This window comes from Dendrobium catenatum, unplaced genomic scaffold, assembly GCF_001605985.2.
Source record: "Dendrobium catenatum unplaced genomic scaffold, ASM160598v2 fragScaff_scaffold_1730, whole genome shotgun sequence".
Taxonomy (NCBI): Eukaryota; Viridiplantae; Streptophyta; class Magnoliopsida; order Asparagales; family Orchidaceae; genus Dendrobium; species Dendrobium catenatum.
This window is the reverse complement of record NW_021320192.1, coordinates 196,093-219,066: the sequence shown is the minus strand read 5'-3', so window position 1 is coordinate 219,066 and position 22,974 is coordinate 196,093. Positions and strand designations below refer to the sequence as shown.

Sequence of the window (22,974 nt, the reverse complement as noted above, 5' to 3'; positions counted from 1 at the left end):
GAAAGAATGTATAATTTTATTTCTTGAATTGATGTATGTAATAAGTGTATGTTAGTTTAACAATCGTGCACACACACGTAAGGGGGAATGAAAAAAAAATATTTTAATTTTTTTGTTAATCGTACTATATGATACATATAATATTGTACGATTAGTTCAAACAAAAAATAATTAAAATATTTAATTTAAATGAGAGGAATAATTTTTAGTTATAACTAATTATATTATATGAATTGGATATCGTACTAAACGATTAACCAATTTTAGAAACCCCGCCATTGAATCCAACTTACTTAAAATAGAAAATTTTGAAATTTAGAATTTATGCTGTTAGTATAGTACAAATTTATTTGTACTGTAAGATACTTAATTAATGTTGTCTAATTTAAGGTCGGGCATTAAAGAATCAAATCGAATATTTATTAATTATCGCAGATAGTACAATGTGATCATGTATCTTAATGTATGAATCACCCGATGACTCTATGGATGAACTTTAGTTCATCATTTACGATCTGATGTTTGATTTAAACTAATCATATTGAATGATTCCCAATCGTATAGGATGATCTATGACGGCATTGAATTAATCATACTATATGATCCTAAAATCATATTGTACGAACAAAGTCGAAAGAATTATAATTTTTGGAAGCCCCCTATTTAAGCTCTTATTATAACTTATGAAGTCTTAATCAGAGGTCTGTTTCTTCTTGAGAGAGTTTGAAGAGAAAGCATTGAGCAAAGAGAGAGAAAGAGTGAGGTTGTACAAGAGGGAGAAAATCCTTTTAGGTTCAAGGGAGTGTGAGGGTTTTCACACTGTTACACCGGCCAACATGCACTTGAGTCCCTCTATGTGCCAATGCTTGTCTTAAGGGAAGCTTTGTGAAGAATCCTTTGGTGTCAAAAGACACTGGCTACTCCGTAGCGCCAAGGGGGTGTAAAGGATTTTAGCTCTTTGTCGCAACGAACAGCTGAAAGAGATTTCGGCTCTCCGCCACATTGAGAAGGTGAGAGGGATTTTGTCTGCTCCGTCGCACCAAGGAGGTGAAAGTGATTTGAGTATGTAAGGGCTTCTCCTCCTAGCCTTGGGGATAGAGAGTCATTATTGATTAGTGTGGTACCCAAAGAGGAGGGCTTCGAGGAGTAGTTGTAGGTCAAGCTGATCATCACTATAAAAATTCTATTTTCATTCTTTTTCTTTTTGCATTTATTTTCTGCAGATCTTACTTTCATGCATGTTTACTTTTCTGCAATCTGATTTGAGTTTGATTATCATTGTGAAACGAAAGTCATCATGGTTTATTAGAATTGATATTTGTTTCAAAAATAAATAAATAATAAAAAAAATAAAAGAACAAAAAAAAAAAATTTGTTAGTAATTATTTCTTCCAAAATAAAAAACAAAGACATTAGTATTTGTTTTGCTATTTGCTTGCACATTAAATATTGAATTTATTTTCAAATTAAAAAATATTTTTAAAAAGCATTTAAAATATCAATTCACCCCCTCTTGACGTGTCATTTCAACACTCAATTGATTTTATAACCAACTACTGAACTTTCGTTGACATGTTCTTAATGTTGTTGGATCTCATGAGCCAGTGCAAACACTAAGATTTTGATTATCACAAATATTACTCATTATACTAATTTAACAAAAAAAATTAAAATTAAAATAAAAAATGGCAAATCAATTTGTAAGATGAAAATCATCATGTGTGATCAAAATCATCATGAATGATTTGCTGTTTTGAATTAAACCCCCTATTATCCTTTTTTTAAATAGATAAATTCAAATTTGAATTGATCGTCCTATCGAAAGTGGAAAGAATTTTATAATATATGATTATTTAATGATTTTAACATAGATAAATTCAAATTTGAATTGATCGACCAAAATAATATTTTGCACTATATAACATATATAGTACAATCTAAATAAATAGAGAACTTGTTTGAACTATCTCACAATGAACAAAGCAAAGAGTTGTGCGAGAGAGATTCACCAAGGTTTTTTTTATCTAATGTATATCAGTTCTCCTAAATTTCTTAGAAAATGACTTGGAGAGTGGGAACAATTATTACGTCCTCTGACCGGACGTAGAGCTACGTTCAGCCACCAATAATATTTCGCCACGTGCTCTTACTCTTTACCGCGCGGCCCGACGACTTGACCCGAACCAGAACCCGGGATTGCACGCACGTGCGCCAAACCTACAATTCACCGGGTCGGATCGTCACGGATTTAAAATACGCACGTGCACCAAACCCACTATTCACCGGGTCGAATCTGCGGTTTTCTACGTGGCGTTATAAGATTGGTGGCCGAACGTAGAGATGCGTACGTTCACCGACCAAATAAAAGTTCGAATAGTGGACGTAGATTAAGTTGACCAAATTACTATAAATGATTTGTATTTCTTTTATTTTTTTTTGCTACTTACATTGTCGTTATCTTATTTTCTGCTTTGATGATCTGTGAAAAATATATGATATTGCAAACTAGCATTCCTAATTTTATTTTGATTGATAAAATATTAAAATATAAATATGTTTCAAATTTTAATTTTTGTTTATGTGAAAATTAGCAATCTTTAAAAAGGATTTTTATTTTAATGTTGGTTGCTTCTGTATAAAAATCATCATTTTAAAATTTACATTTATTCAATAAATAGATTTTAGAGTGTGGAATTAGTTTAGGTAGGTTATACACTACCCCGCAGAGCATTAAATTTTATCAAAATTTAAATTCCATTTAATGACTAGAATATTGATGATAGGAACCCTAAAGCATAATAAAATATTAAAGGTTTGAATTTTTTCTAGAAGGTTCTTATAAGAAATATTGTCAAACAATAGAAGTCAGATAGTCGAATACCCTTCCAATTAGTTTAATTTTAAATTTACCCAACCAAACACTTATTTTTTGAATGCGACTATACTTAGACATCCTTAAAAACATCATATGGAGAGAAAGAAATGATAGGAGATTTCACGCAATACGACTATACTTCGTAAACCGGTGCTTTTTCATTGGCAAGAAATGTACAGCAACAAAACAAGATTAGTACATAAGGATTACATAATGAAGAAACTGATATGGGACAAACAAAAAAACTCAGAGCAGGATTGGACCTTGCCTGTAGCTCTGATGACTGGTTCGCGTAATAATATACTCCATCCAAAATTTAAATAAGCAATTAAATAATCAAGGCTGCTTGATGAGTTTCACCACACTCTGTGTGCATCTGTTAGCAGGAGAGAAAAGGTTAAGAGGATAAGAACTTTGTTCATGAAAGCTATCATGTAAATGAAAAACAAAGACAAAAGAAATATGTAAAATTGCCCTTCAGGATCAAGAACTTCTTATTGTCCACAAAATGAATAAAAATGCAGTACCTCTTTGTCATAGAAGGTAGCAGATCCTTTAAGGAATGCATGAAGACCTTCATGCCAACATTCTCCCCGTAAGCATTTAGCACGTCTATTTTATCTGCTTTAAAAGAAAATCGAAACATCATTTAGGCTTCGTATAAAAATTCTAATTTTTGTACAAAAAAGCTGTTTTAAGAAGCTGCAAGAAAGCCGCCCCAAACGAAGCCTTAATCAGCAAAAGAAAGTATTTATCAATTTAACGCAATGGTTCTCAATGAATCACTATATAGTACCTTTAAAAGTTGCAGAATGCGATGCTTCACCAGTGAGATGTTGCCTAGTCGCAGCACCTACATCTCGACCTTCCACAAGCAAAAAACTATTCAGCATGTGACCTATAAGTCTATAAGAAACTAAACTCGTCTCATCACAAAGTTCTTTGATTGAAATATCTCTACAATCTTTAGATGCTTGGGTACTCGGGAGAGAAGTTTCTCTGCAATCTGTACAAAGGGGGCTTTGGACAAAACCATGATCTATACTCTTAGAAGCCTCAGAAAGGAGAACATCACTGCACCTATCAGTAGTAGCAGAAATAAAGGATGTTCCAGGCTTTGAATCTCCAGTAGTCTCTAATTCATCATTTATAGAAAAATCAGTCTTCTGTTTCTGCTGACTTTTGACAGGATTGGAACAATAGCCATTCTCAACAAGTTCAAAATCATTGCTCTTGGTATCATCGTCACTTTCTAGACTCTCTGCAGCTTTCTCATCAGAGCTAGTGCATGACACCAAGTTTGATACAACTTGATTAAGCTCAACGCTCACATTAAAGATAGCCTCGGTCTCTAGTTCAATAGTCTCGTTTGAGCATATTTGAGGTTGAATACGAGAACTCTTGTTTAGTGTGGCTAAAACATTAGAGACATCACTAGGGATCTCTATTCCATCACATTCAAACAGATATTGAACCAAATATTGCTTAAGATCATTAAGGAAGCTACTAGAATCATTTCCCAATTTGACTCCAAGAATAGTCTGCAAAGCATTTATCTGATAAGATGTAACCTTTGGGATGGACCAAAGAGCTTTTAAGATATCATTCTGCAGGATAACTGTTTCTATTGAGAAAGAGAAGAATTTTGCTGTAAATATGTCAGAAACCTTTGTTTTGTACTTGAAATAAAGATGGATTATAGACATTGCTTTCAGTAGTTCTTCCGGCATGGAATTTTCATTATTTAGAATTAGAATGAGTTTCTGACATATTTTCCTAATCTTATTAACAAACACTTTCTTATTGTATCCAATCTTGGAAGGCGGAAACCGGGGAACCGCCATTTTACCCTTAAGTTTCCTATTCAATGCAATGAGAACAAAGAGAGGCATGCTGTCAAGTAGCTTCAAAGCTTTGTATAGGGATGGTAGAGTAGATGAACACGCTGGAGTCATTAAGCTTGATTGTTTCTCCTCATAATTCTTAGAGTTTCTCAAAATTTCACATAACTGATGAAGAGTTGCTATCAATGCCCCATCTTTTGATGCTGAAAGAACATTTGGAAAATGATTCTTTATAATCTTTTTCATTCTTGGGCGTGTTCTCTCAAAGTTAATCTTGCCTTTAGTAACTAAGTTAGCAAGAAGGCCTAATGCATTATTGCTCAAGAGATCAACTGTAAAGTGAAATTTCATTAAATTGGATGGTTCCACAAAAAAGCTTTGCAATATATGCAGGTCAGATAACACCATGTAATTATGAAAATCACGGAGTTTTTCTTCGGTATAATATAATTCTTTGTAATTGCACTCAATATTTCTTTTGACAGCCTGGGAAGAAACCTGAAATAATATTATTTATTTTTAGAAAAGTAAAAAAGAAACGCAAGTTTGAGATATTGAGTCTGACATTCACAAAAAAATAAGAACCACAGGCTCAAAAAATTGATAAATGACATGAAAAGATTAAACAAGTATCATTATTAATGTCAGAAACTTAACAGCCATTTAAAATAGAACAAGTAGGTGAAGGGGTGAAATGCGTGACAAAAAACTTCTCATTCACTAAATATATAAATGTTATTGCTTAATCTATAATCATATTTAACTAATTGCCTCTCTCAGTTAAGATTATTGTTGACCTGTATGCCATGGAAAACGAAACAAAAAAAGAGGGAAAGTGACGTACCTAAGCAGCGCGTTTAGGTGAAATTGAACTTGCAAACTTTTGAACATCAGACTTACAAATTTGGACTTTAGCTTGATGTGAACTGAATATAAGAACTTGTAAGGACTTATGATCTTAGACTTGATTTGAATCAAGCCTTCAGTGCACTCAAACAAACATTGATGCACAAGTGAACTTGTGATATAACTTGCTTGCAAGCATGGATCAACAAAAACCAAAAGGGAATGTAATAGTATGAGTGCAGATGATTGCACAAATTTCTCAACAAATGAATAATATGAAACTCATGTGCTCAAATCAATCAATATGTGAGAAAGAAAAAGGAACCTATAATACAAGTGTTCATCCCAAAGACAAAAAATCAAGGACTTGTAATAACATTAACCATCATCCTACAAGTATATGCAAGGAGACCATGATGAATAAAACAAACTCCCACAATAGTTCCTATGAGGTCAAGTGTATTGTACTTGCAAGCAATAACAGTCATGTGTAGAATGCACGAGTATCTCCCACATGCATTAATGAAGGCCTTGATGCAAGCAACAATTTGTCAGTAGAGTGAAGGACGGTGTTTACAAGAAATGGTAAAGGGCCTATTATGCACACAACAGTTCATATAAAGACAACAAACATTGAAAATGGCAATGTATTATAGCCAACATTAATAGTTCGCATGCAACTAAATACCCTATACTTGCAAGCGGCGACAATTGACTATAGAATGTACGAGTGTTTCTTACTTGCATCAATGAGAGCCTCAACACAAACAACAGTTTGCCTGCTGATTGAGATAGCAACACTGGCAATTGATAGTGGAAGATCCGTCCTTGCAAACAAGTACATCAAACTACCTGAGATTGATGAAAGGTGAATATGATGCAGGAACAATGGCTTTTCTACAAATACTTCCAAAAGGTCGTAGTGAATACAACGGATCCCTGTAAATAAACACGAGCCACTTGTGGATAACAACAGTGGATATATTGTAAGTACAACAAACCCCTGTGGACACAAGTACATATAACACGCAGTAACGATGATTGAGATGCTGCCTGGGAAGTGCAAATGATCTTCAGAGTTTGGCATGGTGACACGATATACCATGCACATTGATAGTGCTATAGTACAACCTCTGCCGACACTGTTCAACCAAGGAATACAAGCATCTGTAAAAAAAAAAAAAAAAAGGAATACAAGCATCTGCTAGTTTCTTGGACAAAATCTTCCCATGAGAAAGACACCTCCTGTAAGAATGGAGGAGCAAATTCGAACTAAACTTCCTAGTGTTCCAAAAATTCTTCTTGGTTTTATACTTTGGAAGAAAACAATAATGACATCTACGAACACTAGAAATGACAATTGCGTCCTAAAACCTCTATTCATTTTGAAGGCCAATTATTCAGATATGGATGTTACATCCTGTAGAAGTCCGATACACTATACACCTTGAAAAGAGTTCTTTTTAAGGCAGCGATCACAAATTTCAAGGACCTCCTGATGAATGAGAAAAGGGAGTCTATATCAGAACAATGAAATATCTCGTGAGATTCAGGTGACAACGCTACGATTCATCTATATCCAGAAGCAGGAGATTCGTTAGTGCACTACAATCCACCTGCAAAAAGAGACAAGTAGTGCACGACAATCTACCTGTACAAAACAACAAATAACTCAATCTAGAAGCTGCTATAATATGCCACCGGATCCGGAACACTCATATTAGCGGACAGAAGGCATTTATAAATATTTTAAGAATGCCCTTGCACATGCACCATAATTTGTATACGCATAGGTATACAAAAGGGGTAGGTGCAATCACAACCCGCATGGGCCTTGGCGAGCGTGATGTATTCATACATGTGACGTCTAGGGATGCTGCGCGGGTTAATAAATCTGAACTCGATCCTCATAAACAAGTAAGTAGGAGTCAACAAGATTCATCAAATAATCATAAAATGCCTCCAAATTTCCACAAAATTCAAATTCCTACAAAAATTCAAGTTACGTCAAAGTCACCCCGATGATGGTCGTGTTGAATGCAAATCTCAACCAGAGGGGTCCATTCCAAATAATTCAAAACGCCACTCGAATACCCAAAATTCAATATTCCACAAATCTCAAGATCAAAAAATCATCGAAATCCAAGATATTCAAAATTGAAATTCAATTATCAACCACTCAAAGCAAAATCTATCCACCATCTACAATAGTTTGTCGAGGTGGGTAAGTCTGAAAAATATTTCAGCTCACATAGAGTTAATGCCTAGTCGAAAGTATCATTAGGGTCCATTCTCAAATAGCCTCCTTCCAATAAGGACATTATATGTGTCTTCTAACCGACAATTTTTCAGCCAAATGGTACCGCAAGATAAACGGTTATGACCCGGGACCCTCTGAACTGAGTAGTTTTTCCGCCAAATGGCACCACAAAATACCAGTTATGGCCAGAGCCAATACACTCCTTAGTGACATCAAATCCTTGAGATATAAATCAATATGATATAATCGATAGGGCACAAAGCCCTCTGTTAGCTAAGGTGGATTTAAATTTGTCACCTTAGACAAGCATTCACCCCAAGTCTACAAGGTCCCCTTGGACGAAGCAACCCATGGTTGCTGACAAGGATCCTTCTATCAGGTTGGGTCGACTACCTCCTCTGACTAAGTGGACCATGGACCGGGACGACGGAACCATGGGATCTTGATGGGGTTCATCATCACTCCCCCCCCCCAATCCTCTTTAAGTGCAAGATGGTGCCATTTCAAATTCTAAATATCAAATCTTCCAAACCTTGAACTTTCAATTACCTATGCTAATGCTGCTACTATATGTCAAATAACAAGTATTATCTAAGTATCTGATTGAAGACTAGTCTTAATCGAAAGTTCTCTCTTTGTTCGGAGAGGTAATTAACTATAGGGGCTTGCGCCTATAGGAAACTAGAACTCAGATTTTAAAGTTCTCACAAAATAAGAGTGAAATCTCTGGGTAGTGTCTTATCTACAAACCCATCTGCCTTCCCAAAATTTACCTCGAAACTTATTCCGTTAAAACTCCCCCCGAAGATAAAAGCATCAGCGGGCGAAAACCGGAGCCGAATTTTCAAAGCCCGCAATTTAGTTGCCTACATAATTTTGATAGGATTGATGGTTAATTTTAAGTTGATAGAAAGTCATTAAATTTATGTCAAAATCCAATTAAAAGAATTAATTTTGAATTTAGTTAGTGGGAGAGCATTTCTCCAAAAGCCCAACTCAAATCTTAGTAAGAAAGTTTTGCTAGACCATCACCTCTAAACAAAGAAATTATTACGTGCGGAGTCAGGACGGAACAATCGTCCCGTTTACTAAGTATACTCAATAAATACTCAACAAAAAATTTACTAACTATTTGTGTAGCATTTACTGAGTATACTCATTAAATCAGACTGTTGTCCCGATCCGAATTCCGCACGTAATAATTCCACCTCTAAACGACAAACCATAAAGATGAAAAATAAAAATTTCAAAACTCATCACATGAACACTTCTATTATAAGAAAAATTGATCTCATTTGTCTTAAGTCAGCATGATCAAAACACTAGAACCATCTTAAATGTGCATTCCATCATATCTATGTTTGTGAGGGGCCAAAACTCTAGATGCTGCTAGAGCCCAAAAACTTAAGAGATCTCAAATTTCATCCAAATTCAAGATGTCCTAATCCTAGGAAAACAAACTATTTAATGCATACAATAAAAAAAGAAATCTCTAAACAGTCCCAACATTCAAATTTCCCTCCTACACTTCTCCTAAAATCTTCCTAATCAGCTCTTCTGAACTAGGCAGCACGATCATCACGTATAGGAGGCGAAGACTTCCACCTCTCATCGACTACTTCACTAAGCAAACATCTATTATAAAAATAATTATTTATTGTTAATAGTTTCAACATTAGCTAAATTTTTTTAAATAATATCAACCTAAAATTTAAAATTAATTATATTAGTCAAGTAATATTATCATCTGTCAAAAACACAATCAACTCCCTGCCAAGTGTTCGAGTTTAGTAAGTAAAATTATTTAAGTTGCCTTTAAATTTTTTCACACATACGTTTTTTGACTTCCGACCATTTTAATTCTAACATTAAATAAAATTTAGTTGATGAATTTTAAGTAGCATGATATACCAAACGCATTTCAATTCTTGGCACTTGCAAATTAGAAGCTACTTGCCTTCATTATGATAATAGACAACTAAATGGATGTAAGCACAGTAAAATGCATAATAATTTATTAACATTACATGCTTAAACATTACACATGCATGAATAAAGAAGAATTGTGCACTGGGATAAAACATAATTGTGTTCAAAAACTATAAAAGTTGTAATTTGGCCTTTGACTTCATTTTGTATAATTATGATGTCTTAATGTGTTTCAAGAAATAAAATTGGCAATACTTCAATGCAATAGAGGTACTTCTCTTCAAGCTTCTTTATGATTTTGAAGTCATGGAGTGATGCAAATGCAATGGAGATTTAAGTTGTGTGATTCCAACACATACCAAAACAACCGCATGGAAAGCTTTTGGAATGTCACAAAAAAAGCATTTTTAAAAAATAAGCCTTAATATGACTAATCCCTGAAAGAAATGTATGAGGAGAAATTTAGCATGTAATATTGAAATCTAACATATTTACAAAAATAGCACTTAAGTTCTTATTTAGAATCATACCATCCAAATCTTGAAAAGCAAAAAGAAGCTATCAACTATCATTTGTGATGATTTATTAAATTCTTAGGCAATTCATTCTTGAATACGCAACAAAAGCTCAAACCCAAACACAAATATTTATGCATTTGCATAAAAATCATTTATTTTGTATCTCCGAGCAATTTTGAATTACAATGGAGCACATGGTTCTTCTAAAAATAAAAATACAGCAATTCATTATTTAAAAAAATATTCTTAACTTATTAAATTCCCCTAATATTAATATTCGTAATGGCCTAGAGAAATTACAAAGTTGATTCTTGGCTCATAAGAGTTGATTCTATACTTCTTTCATAACTCGATTCAGGGGATACAATGAAAACAATAGATGACGGATGCAATGTCGCACAATCCAATTTGAAATGCAATACTCACATAAAAATAATCAAATGTTAACCATTCCATGAAAAAGAAATCTACCAATGCGTCAGAAGCATCAAGGTTACAAGGAAGGAACCTTGCAATTGAGTCAATAAAAAAAGACAATTAACAAAGTCAATGTCACGCATGTCTAGCTTGAGATGTATCAATAACTATGGAAGTCACCCAATTATTGCTTGATTCACAAAAGAGAACAACTATGCATCTGAAATGTTAGAATACAAAGAAAGAACCCTCATGTTACCAAATCATCGTACAAAAGCAAAACATGAAATTTTCTTGCGTGAGTGAGATGAGGCGGATCTATGACATGAAATTTGATGTGCTTTAGCGACGAAGACTTATGAAAATAAAATATATTTTTTTTAAAATAAAATATTTTTTTGGTATAACAAATTAAATTAAATTTAGAATTAAAATTGTGATTATTACAATTATTATTATTATCTAACTAAAATATGTATGTATCAATTTAAAAATAAAATTTTATTGGTGTTCCATTATGGTGGTATAAAAGTTATGTGAGTGGTGGTGAAAAGAATATTTAGGGCTTCTGGAGAGCTCAACACTCATCTCCAAGCTTCTTCATCCCAGTCAATTATGACTACTCACAGGCTCCACGAAACTTGGCCAAATCCTCACCCATCTTTCTTACTATCTCTTTTTCATTCTCTCTAACTAAACCTTCCATTCTCTCTCCCCCTCCGTTTTCCCTCCTCTCTTTCTCCTATCTCTCTCAATCTGCTTAATCTCTTTCTCTCTCCTTCTCCCTCTTTCTCTTACTATATATTTCTCATCTCTTTTTTAATCTCTAATCTCTTAATCTATTTGCCTCTAATGTAGGGTCTATAAGATTTGTATAGTAAAGGCACCAACCTTATTGGTGTTCTCTTGAGCTGGTTGTGAAAAGGTTAATGGGTGATAGTAAAAGAGTTTTAGAGTTTCGACATAATTAGTGTTGAAACTTCTAGGCCATCAAGGGATATTTTTTTCCTGGAAGAAAAAGGTGAGGAATTCCAGTTCAAAGGTTTGGAGAACTAATGTTGGTGTTTTATGAATTTTAGAACTATGGTTAAGGAGCTGTATTAATTTTAACCCGTTTACTCGCAGCAAGAAATTGACTCTCTATATTGGGCTTTTTCGGTTGGGTATCTAAGGGTTATTGAGGAGTTGCAGCATTGAGAGGCTATGAGGGATGTGAGAGAATATTTGAGAGTGTTTTGAAGGGATTGAACATGTTTCAAGATTGAGAGAAGCTTGAATTTAAATTATATAGAGTGGATGAGAAATGTTGGGAAGTAGGAGCAAGGATAGGAAAAGATAATCAAGAGCTTACTAAAGCTCTAGGTATCAGCCACCAAATTTCACCAAGTCTTATCATATGATATTTTTATCAGATGATATTTTTAGTCAATGAGGTTTGCACAAGCAAAAAGTAAATTTTATTCAATGAATAAAAAACTTAAGAGCAAAAAATAACTACTACATTGATTGATAACTTATCATAATACAAAGGAAAAGAAAATAAGAGGAATAAAACAAAATTTAAAGCTTCTGAAAAATATAAAAATTTAGATTACCCAAATAATACAAGTAGAGTGACCCTAAAATCATATAACTTTTGAATATTTTTGTTTAATTGCTAGTATGACCCACCTACCCATCAAGGGACCTTAAGTTAAGCTTCCTAATTAATCTCCAATAATTTTAAAGAGATTATGGGGCATTCATAGGCTTGCATAAAGAGTTATGCATGATGAATGGCTCAAATTTTGATGCATGGTCTTTGTTTGTGATCTTATCCTTAGCCTTCAAATTAGAAGATTTTATTCAATCAGCAGGTTGGTTGAAGAAGGTCCGGCGATGATGGTTAGTCGACGAAGGTCCAACGGCGACAGTCAGCCTATGAGGGCTCATTAGTGGTAGTGCTTGGGTGGAGCTTCGAGATTCTTTAGGCCTTATATCTCTTATTTATAGATTTTTGGGAGTAACATGCCCCGTAAATATGAGATAAATATAGAGAAAATCCAGAGCACTCCATCAGATGATCCATATTAATTTCCCTAATCAATAGATTATTTTTAAGCATTTAAGTATTTTAATGATGTCGAAATTAAGCAATCTTGGGCTCGTTAGATTCGTCTTGTCGAGCTACTCGATTCAACTATAAACATGCCAAATTCGGAGATTGTTCGGTCTTATAATTAATGTCTTGAAGCTTCCAAATATGCTTCAAGCTCTTAATTCGGGCCCTTTAGGCTCAGATTGGACCGATTTTGATGTCGTTTGATTTGTCTAGTCAAGAAGTTCATTTCGACTATCAATTTACTAAAATTAAGTTCATATGATCCAAAACTTAATTTTAGATGTTTACGGTTGAATTTTTCCACGAGATTTGTGCCCGATCAAGGTGATTTGTGGTGATGTATCAAGTATATAATCTATAAGTGTAATTATATATAGATATTTGTAAAAATAAGTAAAACTATGCAAACCCAATCGTTTAAAATCAAGTTGATCAATGTATATGCATGTTCTCGAGCTGGCTACCTTACCTTTAAGGCAAAGTCAAAAGTGCAATTTTCCAATCATAAAAAAATTGAGTAAATAAGACTTGCTCCAAATAATGAATTGAAATTCTCCTACCACGGTCTAATATAATAAACTCATGCATCATAGATTGAGAATAATATGTTCAATTGCAAAGTCGTTCAAAGAATTTTGTTTTACATTTGTATAAGGCCTTCAAAGCTTTTAACATAAAAAATCACTTCTAAATGCAAATTATAGGGCTTATTCTTTGCTAGCAAGCAAGCATGGCCAACAATGTTCAAAGTAGCAAAATGCAATCATGCTAAATACCCTAAAGATGGCAATGTTGAATGTCGATCTCAATTGAAGAGGACTATATCATCAAAATGTCCCAAAATCCCAAGGTAATATGTTACGCGAACCAAATTTCTATAAAAATATGAAATTTAATTAAAAACTTCTCAAATATAAAAATAAATTCAAGTGAAACTATTATTGCAAAACATAAAACAAAATTCATCCGAGCTCAACAATCGTTTTTCGAGAGTGATAAAATTGAGAATCATGTCAACTCACAAAGAGGTGATGTCACATCAAATATATATTATTATATTCATTTTCAAATAATATCTCACAAATAAAAAATGTATCATTTGTCCTCTAATTGGTTGTTCTTATTATCAATAGCACTACTAAATAACAATTATGATCACCACCCTTTGACCGGATAGTTTTGCCGCAAAATTGCAACACTATGTTATAATCACGACTACAACCCGAATGTTCAAAATGGATCTAACCCCCTTAAGTTGTGAGTTATAAGGTGCACTTGATAGAAAATAAAACCCACTATCATCCAATATCTACTTAAAATTATCCCCATATACTAACATTCACCACAAATCTACAAGGTCCTCTTAAAGACAAATAATGACTATTGATAAGGATCCTTCGATCAGGTTATGTAGACTATCTTTGTTGACTAAGTGAACTAGAGATTACAACAACCTGGGACAACAAAACTATGAGATTTGATTAGCTTAATCATCAAATCCCCTGCCTCTCTCTTTTAAGCTAAAGGCAATAAATTTCTCTCAATTCTAAAACAAATCACTGCTATTATTACTAGTTTTCAATACCTTTATCATCTATCGATTAGCCTTAATTGAAAATTCGCTCTTGTAATCAAAAGGAATAATTAATCATAAGTTTTACGCCTTATGAGAAACTTGGAACCAGATCAAAACGCATCGCAAACTGAGGACGAAATCTCTATATAGTAACTTATTTGTAATATAATATCTTTTGAAAATTTGTCGAACGCAATTTTAAGCCCACAATAAAAAAGGGAATCCAGTAAGCATGTAAGACATCTTTTCAAGTTTTTCTTGAGCTATAACGAACCAGAAAATTTAGAAATAATCCAAAATGATCATGCTATTTGTTTTAAACTCAATAATGTAAGCACCCTTTTATAATTAGTTCAATTCAATAACAAATAACAAGTTTAACTAATCGTACATCTCAATGAATCAATACATCAAATGAAAAGCAGATAAATAGTCCAATGCATTTATTTGCATCTAGCCATATACAATCTCACCAAAAACAAATAGAGTTAGAAAATTCCAAATTCCTATGCATCCATATGAATATCTTTAACTTTATAAAATGGGATTAAGTTTACAAACACTTTTATGTACTGAGAACTAGTAATTACACTATTAGTTAGATATAACCTAAAACATATTTATAGAATGATTTACATACATAGCACTCAAAATTTTCTCATTTACATATGTAAACCTAAAATGTAATATTTATATAATCTACCACCTTCTTAACTATGTTAAGCATGATCAATCACGACTTCCTTTTTGGTAGCTATTTACCCATTGACTTCCTATGCTTGTGTCATTGATGTCTTTTCCCTAGCAAGTTTCGTCATGAATTCCTTATGCTTCATTGACCAGCAGCGATCCACAAATGCGAGAAGAATGTGATGCATAAAGGTGGTGACAACGATGAGACTAATGGCAAGCGAGATATCTAAATCGAGTTTAGGGGAAGTGATATTTATAATTTTTAAGTATTATGAGAGGAAAACATAAAGTTTGCATATTAAATATATAAAATGGAAAGCTTTGAGTGCTATCTATACAAATCCCCATTATTTATATTGCCAAACATGCCCTACTTGATAATATGATGTGATACCAAAATGCGAAAAGAATTATATTACGATACATTTGCTCAAGATAAATTCCATTATTAAATTCCAAACTTGAACTATATAAATGAATATATATTTACTTAATATAGACACAAGATTGAGCTAAGTCAAAATAACAATAAAGAACAAATAACTCACTTCATCTCTCCTCACAAATGACTCTGCTAAGAACCTGCAAGAAAAGTAAAAAATGTGTAAATTAAAAAAAAAATCATCTCAAATAATAATAGTAATGATAAATATGATAGTCTAAGTCTAACAAATAGTACTGAATTTTGAAAATTATTCAATTTAAAATAAAACTAGAATTACAATGGTGATCATTTTTTTTAAGGATAGTAATATAAAGTAGTGACGTTGTGGGCTAATAAAGAGATTCACAAATTTAAAAAGGCACCCAGAATCCCAACTCTTCAAGAAACTTAGTTAAACATTCATAACATTAATTTTTTCGATGATAAACTTTTACAATCAAGACAAATAGCTCTTGAGAGCTTTCATTTATTGAAAAAAAAATAATTGCAACTAAAATATATGATGGTCTCTTATATCCGCCATGAAACATTATTGTAGTTACAAATAACAATTTACTTATTTGGAGAAGGTTACCAACCATGGGGTTTGAAGCCTCTAGCACATACTTGAACACTGCCAGCCAACATGATGATCTCATTGCAATTATAGTATTATGACTATTTTTTTAAAGTAATACTAACATAATTGTACAACTAAACCAACAAGCCACTATGATCATATTCATCCATAATTTCAAATTTAATCAAGTAATCGTAGGAAATCTCCAATTTCTTTAACTATTTTTCAATTAAACATTAAAATGAAGAGAGAGTCTTTTGCATTGTGGTGCAATGCACACATCACATTTTCCTCTCTTTTTTTTTTCCTTTTTTTGTCCCTCTTCATACCGTATTAGAATTTGATAACAATGCATGGCATCTACAACTTTAATGAACAGTTGGACTAACACTTTCACCTTAAGAGTTAAGGAAATTAATTTATTATATATTAAAAATGCTTAACATAATTTAGTCACTGGTCAACCTTTTTCAACATTAAATAGAGAACAAATAACCAACTTACGCATTTGAAAATGAACTACATTTTTTTTTCTTCGTCAAATCAACTTCATTTGTGTCCAGCGAGGGTAGCTGCATCAACCATCTGTATAGCATCAATAAATTTCACTTATTAATAAACAATCATTTTATTTTAAACAATGACATCATTAATTTGACTTTCACTACAATAGCATTTTTATATGAATTCATTTAGAAGTAAATAATCATACTCTTCATTCATTTTATCACACTACATAATGTAATCAAGTTTCTTTTTGAAGTTCTATTCTATGATTGTTTTGATAACATTCTAATTGGACGAGATAACTATAATGCAATAATAAATGTTTAGCTTATCTAACCATAATATAGAAATCTATCTAACTCCCCAAATATCTGCAATTGCCAATTGACTAATTAAAGTCTTATGGAAAAAATTTGAGCATATTGTGAAATTTTAATGAACAAAATAAGAGATTTTATGTAAATCCTTTAAATGGATTCATTTACAAGGATTAAAACTTATAAACCTAACTTCTTGATTTTAATGAATTAAGAGAGATACGAGAATTTAGCTTAATTTTCTAATAGGAGAGAGAATGGAAGGGCTCACAAATAGTTGCGATAAGGTTAATGGTGTTAATGATAAAATGATCCTTTACTTGTAATTTAATCCATATCCAAATGTCATTGCATTAAAAGTTAAATAAATGACATTTCATAAGTAAAAAATTCATTAATGTTATAAAGATAGCTGATGCAGAAGCCCTTGCAGGACACAAATAAAGCCAATCTATAGAAGTTTGGATAACCTAGGTTATTCTTAAATGCATAAGTTGATTATTTGCTCTACATTTAATGCTAAAAAATATTGACCATTGATTCAACCATATTTCTATGTTTAAAATATAATAAATTAATTTCGACAAACTCTTAAGGTGTAGTTGTTAATTAAAGTTTTTATTGAAGACGTATATGTACTGCATTGTTATTATTTTCTGATATGTTATACAGAGCAGCAAAAAAAATAAGATAAAAATGAGAGATTTGTCACTACGTCACAATGGAAAAGACCCTTGACCTCTTTCATTCCATTGCCTTGATTTTAAAACAGTGAAAAATTTTGGAGTTCCATCGAATCACTTGATTAAATTTAAACTTATGGATGATTAAGGCTTTACTAACTTATTAATTTTAACTCTAGAACTAGATTTGTGTTTGCCTATGATGCACAAACACGGACACGGCGACACGGATACGACACGGACACGGGATATGTCAGTTATTGAGAATATAGGACATAGACACGGATTGGAGACGTTATTTAAGTTTTTATATTTAAAAAATAGTATATAAAAATTAAATAAGTATAATTTTAAAAATAATAAGTCATTTAATTAGAATTTGTGCTTAAAATGATTAGTATTAGGATGTCGAGAGTTAGACGTCAATGCCGTTTATCAGTCACCGAGAGAGGAGATGAAAATACCTTCACTACCAAAAAGAAATGAAAATGAGAATATTCGATGATTGAGTATTAAGTTCGGACGTTGATTTGGTTTTGTGGATATGAAATAAGAAACTTATTTTAAATCCCGCCAAATACAAGAAATTCTATTTAAAAAAATTCATAAAATATTTAAGAAACACGTGTCCAATATGTATTTAATATTTTTAATTGGACACGTTTTCGGCGTGTCCGACACGTGTCGGATGAGTGTCGGGCGAGTGTCATATCGGACACTGCACGCCTCTTTGAGGAGAAGTGACGGTGCATCATAGGTGTTTATGTAAAAATTATTAATCATAATACTATCACAACAACCAAATCATCATGAACAAGCATAGTATTCAAGTATGCACAAGTAGGTTTGAAACCGATAGTTGACAACCTTCTCCAAATTTATAACTTGGAATTGTACATGATGACCTACCTATAAAGTTCCATGATAGATATGAGAGATCATCACATGTGCTAGTTATAATTAATATTTTGATTGAATGAAAGACTTTAAGATGTAATTAACTTGAAAGTAGATTTTGATTATTGAAGTAATTATTGCTATGAATATGTAATAAAATTTCTTAAGAGTTGAGATTTTGGGATCATTTTCTCCATTAATTTTTAGTTTGTGAAAGCCCTTTGCTAACCCACAATGTCACTATTTTTTATTGCTACCATTATTTTTCACAAAAATAATAATCATTATTATAATCATGGTTTAGAAAACTGAATCGGACCTGCTGATTCGACCGGATCAATCGTGAACCGGGCATGTGGCCGGTTCAGTCCTCATTAAAAATCGACCCAATATCAAACTGGTGGAAACCGATTTGAACCGCCGGTTCAACCGGTGAACCAGACCCAATTTTTAAGAACCGGTTCAATGCATAAAAATACTTTAATTTAACATAAATATTTTATTAAATATTAAATGAATTTAAATATAATATATTAGTTAATAAACTTCAAAAATTATATAATAAGCATTAATTAATTATACCCACATGGTTCCATCTCCCAATGTGGACTTTTTACTCATGTAAAGAAGGAAAGCTATAAAAGCAACATAAGAAAAGACTCCCAAGTGATGAGACTAAACAACTAGTTGTGTCATGTGTGTGCATAGTACATTACTTTCAAGAGGATTTTTTTAAAAATTTTTGTATACAATACTCAAATAAATTTGAAATACATAAAATTATATATATATATATATATATATATATATATATATATATATATATAGATATATATAAGTTATATAACATAAATACTAATAATTTTATTAATTTATAATTTATATGTGAATTAAATTTATATAAATGTGAATATAATTTATAAAAAATTGGTTTAAATTTAAAATTATAGAAACTTTTTTTTTGTTTTAGAGTAATAAGTTTATATTTTTGCATGATAATTATACCATTATTATTTCATTTAGAAAATATTTAAATTTAAAATTAAAAGTATTAATTAGTTATATAAATTTATATGGTATAAATTTATTAAAATATTTTAACATAAATTAGCAATAATTATATAAATATATCACTTAATATGTAACTTTATTTATATTAAAATATTATTTATAAATAATATTATATTTATTGCATCACCGTTCAAGACAAATTGAACGCATAACCTCTCATTTTTTCCGATTCATTGCCGGTATAGTTTTAACACCTTGATTATGAATTCTAGCATTTATTTTACATTTTGCTAATTTCCAATTTTAGTAGTAATTTTTGCTATGGCGAATTTCATATTTTATCATGTTTCATTATTAGATGTATTTTCTTGGAAATTTCACACAGAATTATGCTCTTTTTATGGGTGTTCTTAGCAGAGATCTTTGTGAGGATAGATGAGTAAATTAATTTATTCTTTTAATTATTTTGACTGGGCTCAGTATTTCATCTATATTAAAGAAAGAAATACTATTTTATAGTTCAAGTTTGAATCTAATAATGGATGGTATCCAGTTTAGATTTCCAAATGGGGTATTATGGTAATAAAAATAAATACACTTGGGCTTATTAATTATCCAACTAAAATACATCAAAGTGATCGTAGCTTTCGAGCCAACATTATGAAAATCAAGATATTCATAGAGATTCAACAAAAATTTGAAATATATTAAGGGCCTATTAGTATTGAGTGATCTCGTATATAACCAGATGCAACTAAATGCATAACTTCACCTTATCTGTGTGGTTATAATACATATGAGTGATAACTTTCACTCATCATCTGTGTATGTTATAGATTTATTAGGAATCAAGATGTTAGATACTTATTTATAGCTTTGAGACATTATTGGACATCCATTTATTTATTGTCTGTGCCATTTTTTTATTTTAGGTTCTCTTATTTCTCTTAAATTATTATGATTATGGGCGACATTTATTATTTAGTAACTAATTCAAACTATTTCCATACATTATTAAGATTTTTTTATCCAATTTTGGAAACAAGACATATGAAAAGTACTGTTGAGTTTTGTGGTTCTCAGATACTTCAAACCCTTCGATGGCTTGAACCATTCACCATCTTTGTGCTTTTTAAGCAATCAAATAAAAATGCTTTTGATAATTGCATAGAATGTTTGGAAGATTCAATATTATAACTTAAGGATTCATTGCAAATTTCATCTCTTTTTATTTCTTTTGATTTTTTCATTGAAATTTAAATTCTACAGCCGACCTTGACAACTCAAAAAAAATTCTAATATAAATAAGGCTTACATCATGAATAAGGGATTCCCTCTTCTCATGCACTTAAAAAGCTCATATAACTAAGAATCAACATCCCCAATTTCTTTAGGCCATTTATATATAATATATAAATTATATTATATATATATATATTTATAATATATAGGAATTTGGTAGGCTATGGATATTATGCCATTTTATGCGAAGTAAATGAATTGCTAGATATTGATATTTAGAAGATCATATACTCGATTTATTAAAAGGTCGAAAATTCAAAATAATTTTTCCATATGGCTTTCATAAATATTACAAGCTTGGATTGGAATTTTGTTGTGTACCTCTTTGTTTTTTTTTTTAAGAAATGACAAAACACAATCAAGCCTTTATCCACTACGTGGGGTCCTACATGAATCTTTTTCCTCCATTGTGTCCTATAAGGTCAAATTCTCGTTAAATCTAATACAAGAAAGGTCATTCCTAATATTTTCTAACCAAGTCTAAGGTCTCCTCTACCTTTCTTAACATAAGTCAAAGTTTAATACCTCTACTCTCCTAACCGGGTCTCGAAGGCGCGTTTTTTGTGACCAAACCATCTAAGGCGACTCTCCTAATCTTATCTTCTACTGGAGCTACTCCCAACTTTTCACGTATATGCTCATTTCGTATCTATCTCTAGGGGTAAAGCACTCATCCAACCTGAGCATCCTCATCTCTGCACACTTAACTTATAATTATTTGCTTGCAAATTGATATTGGAAGACGCCTAGGGCTCCATTTAGAATCGAAAATAATTTGAAGAATGAAAATGAGATAATAACCAAATGGATTATAATTCAAATGCATAAATACGAGTATTAGGTTAGGCATTTGTTTTGTGCATTCAAGGAGAGTATGGTTTGAAATCCTCTGGCTCGGAATGGTGAATATTAAATTAATTCTCTATTTTGCCAATTTCAGCCTCAGATCTTCATGATGCTTAAACCATGTAAGAAGAAAACGTTCAAATCAGTGCTATTTATACGTGACACAGAGACATTTCAATTGGATGAGATTATCATGTCATAAGCGCACCCTGTTTAACAATCTAACATTTTTATTTTTTTTTTTTTTTTAATGAAAGAAGAAAGTCAATTCCCAAAAGATTGGAAATGAAAGGATAGAGATAATTTATCAATTTCCATGTCTTCCATGCTTTTATTGTTTCAAATTTCTTAGCTTAGTAGTTTTTGATATCATGAGTATTTATGTTGTCAGAGAACATACTTGTAACAGAGTTACGTTTTTTGTCTATTGTGTGATGGAAGTATTTTCTAAATAAAATTGGGTGATATTTTCCTGAATATGTTATTTCAGTGTTATGCATATAAACTCCGCGTGTTTTATATTTCTTTAAGCGACTGAAGCATATTAAGGCCTTTTTTTAAGTGTTTCTTCTAACAAATTTTCAAAAACTTCCTTATACTGTCTATTTTTTAGTATATAGAATTTGCACTAACTTAATTAATTCTCCTGCAGAGAGTTTGTAAACCGACGATCATGGCTTCAAAATATACAGAAAGATTAGAAGAGGGTCGCTACTGAGCATAACAAAAAAAACATGGACAATCACAACAAAATGAAGCCTCCAGATAAAATTAACAACTTTTATTTATTATTACATTTTTTAACACAATTCTTTTTATCCACTAATATATTAATTTAAAAGAAGATCATGATGTTCACATAATTGTATTGTGATTCAGAAAGCCAATTGTTGACTTATTTGTAATTTTTGCAGGATCCGTAAGAACGTGCAAGTTTAAATAATTTTTTACCTTACTTAATGAATGAACAAATTAATGTATGTTTTGTATTTCGAAGAATATGGTTGTTCCTCATGCTTTCATATTTGTATGCATATGAGTATATTATTTATTCATCTGTGCTTACATCCATTCACTTGTCTATCATTATATTGTAGTTAGTGGCTTCTAATGTTAATGTGAAGGTGCTAAGAAGTGAAATGGGTTGCGCATGATACTTCTTAAATGTCATCAACTAAATTTTATTTAAGTTAGAATTAGAACCATTTTGAAAACATAATGTTGAATAATTTTGAAGGTAATCGAAATAATTTGAATTACTAACTCAAATACTTAGCATAAAGATTGAACGTTTTTGACAGTTGAAAATCATAATTGTCTACATAATTAGTTTTAGATTTCAAGCTAA

General features: G+C 31.6%; 1 protein-coding gene across 7 annotated transcripts in view; it reads right to left on the bottom strand.

The window, feature by feature from the left end:
* Positions 1-3,011: 3,011 nt before the first annotated feature.
* Positions 3,012-22,974, bottom strand: part of LOC110106965 — a 38,517-nt gene continuing 18,554 nt past the window's right edge. For 3 of the 7 annotated variants that reach the window (XM_020837071.2, XM_020837072.2, XM_020837073.2), the window contains exons 3-7: positions 16,568-16,648; positions 15,608-15,641; positions 3,672-5,217; positions 3,403-3,499; positions 3,012-3,251 (exon numbers count right to left, since the gene is read on the bottom strand). In XM_020837071.2, the coding sequence (XP_020692730.2) occupies positions 3,212-3,251; positions 3,403-3,499; positions 3,672-5,217; positions 15,608-15,641; positions 16,568-16,648 (1,798 nt within the window). In that variant the 3' untranslated portion in view covers positions 3,012-3,211. The remainder of the gene's footprint in view (positions 3,252-3,402; positions 3,500-3,671; positions 5,218-15,607; positions 15,642-16,567; positions 16,649-22,974) is intronic. The other 4 variants (XM_020837075.2, XM_028701491.1, XM_028701492.1 and 1 more) reach the window with 2 other exon arrangements.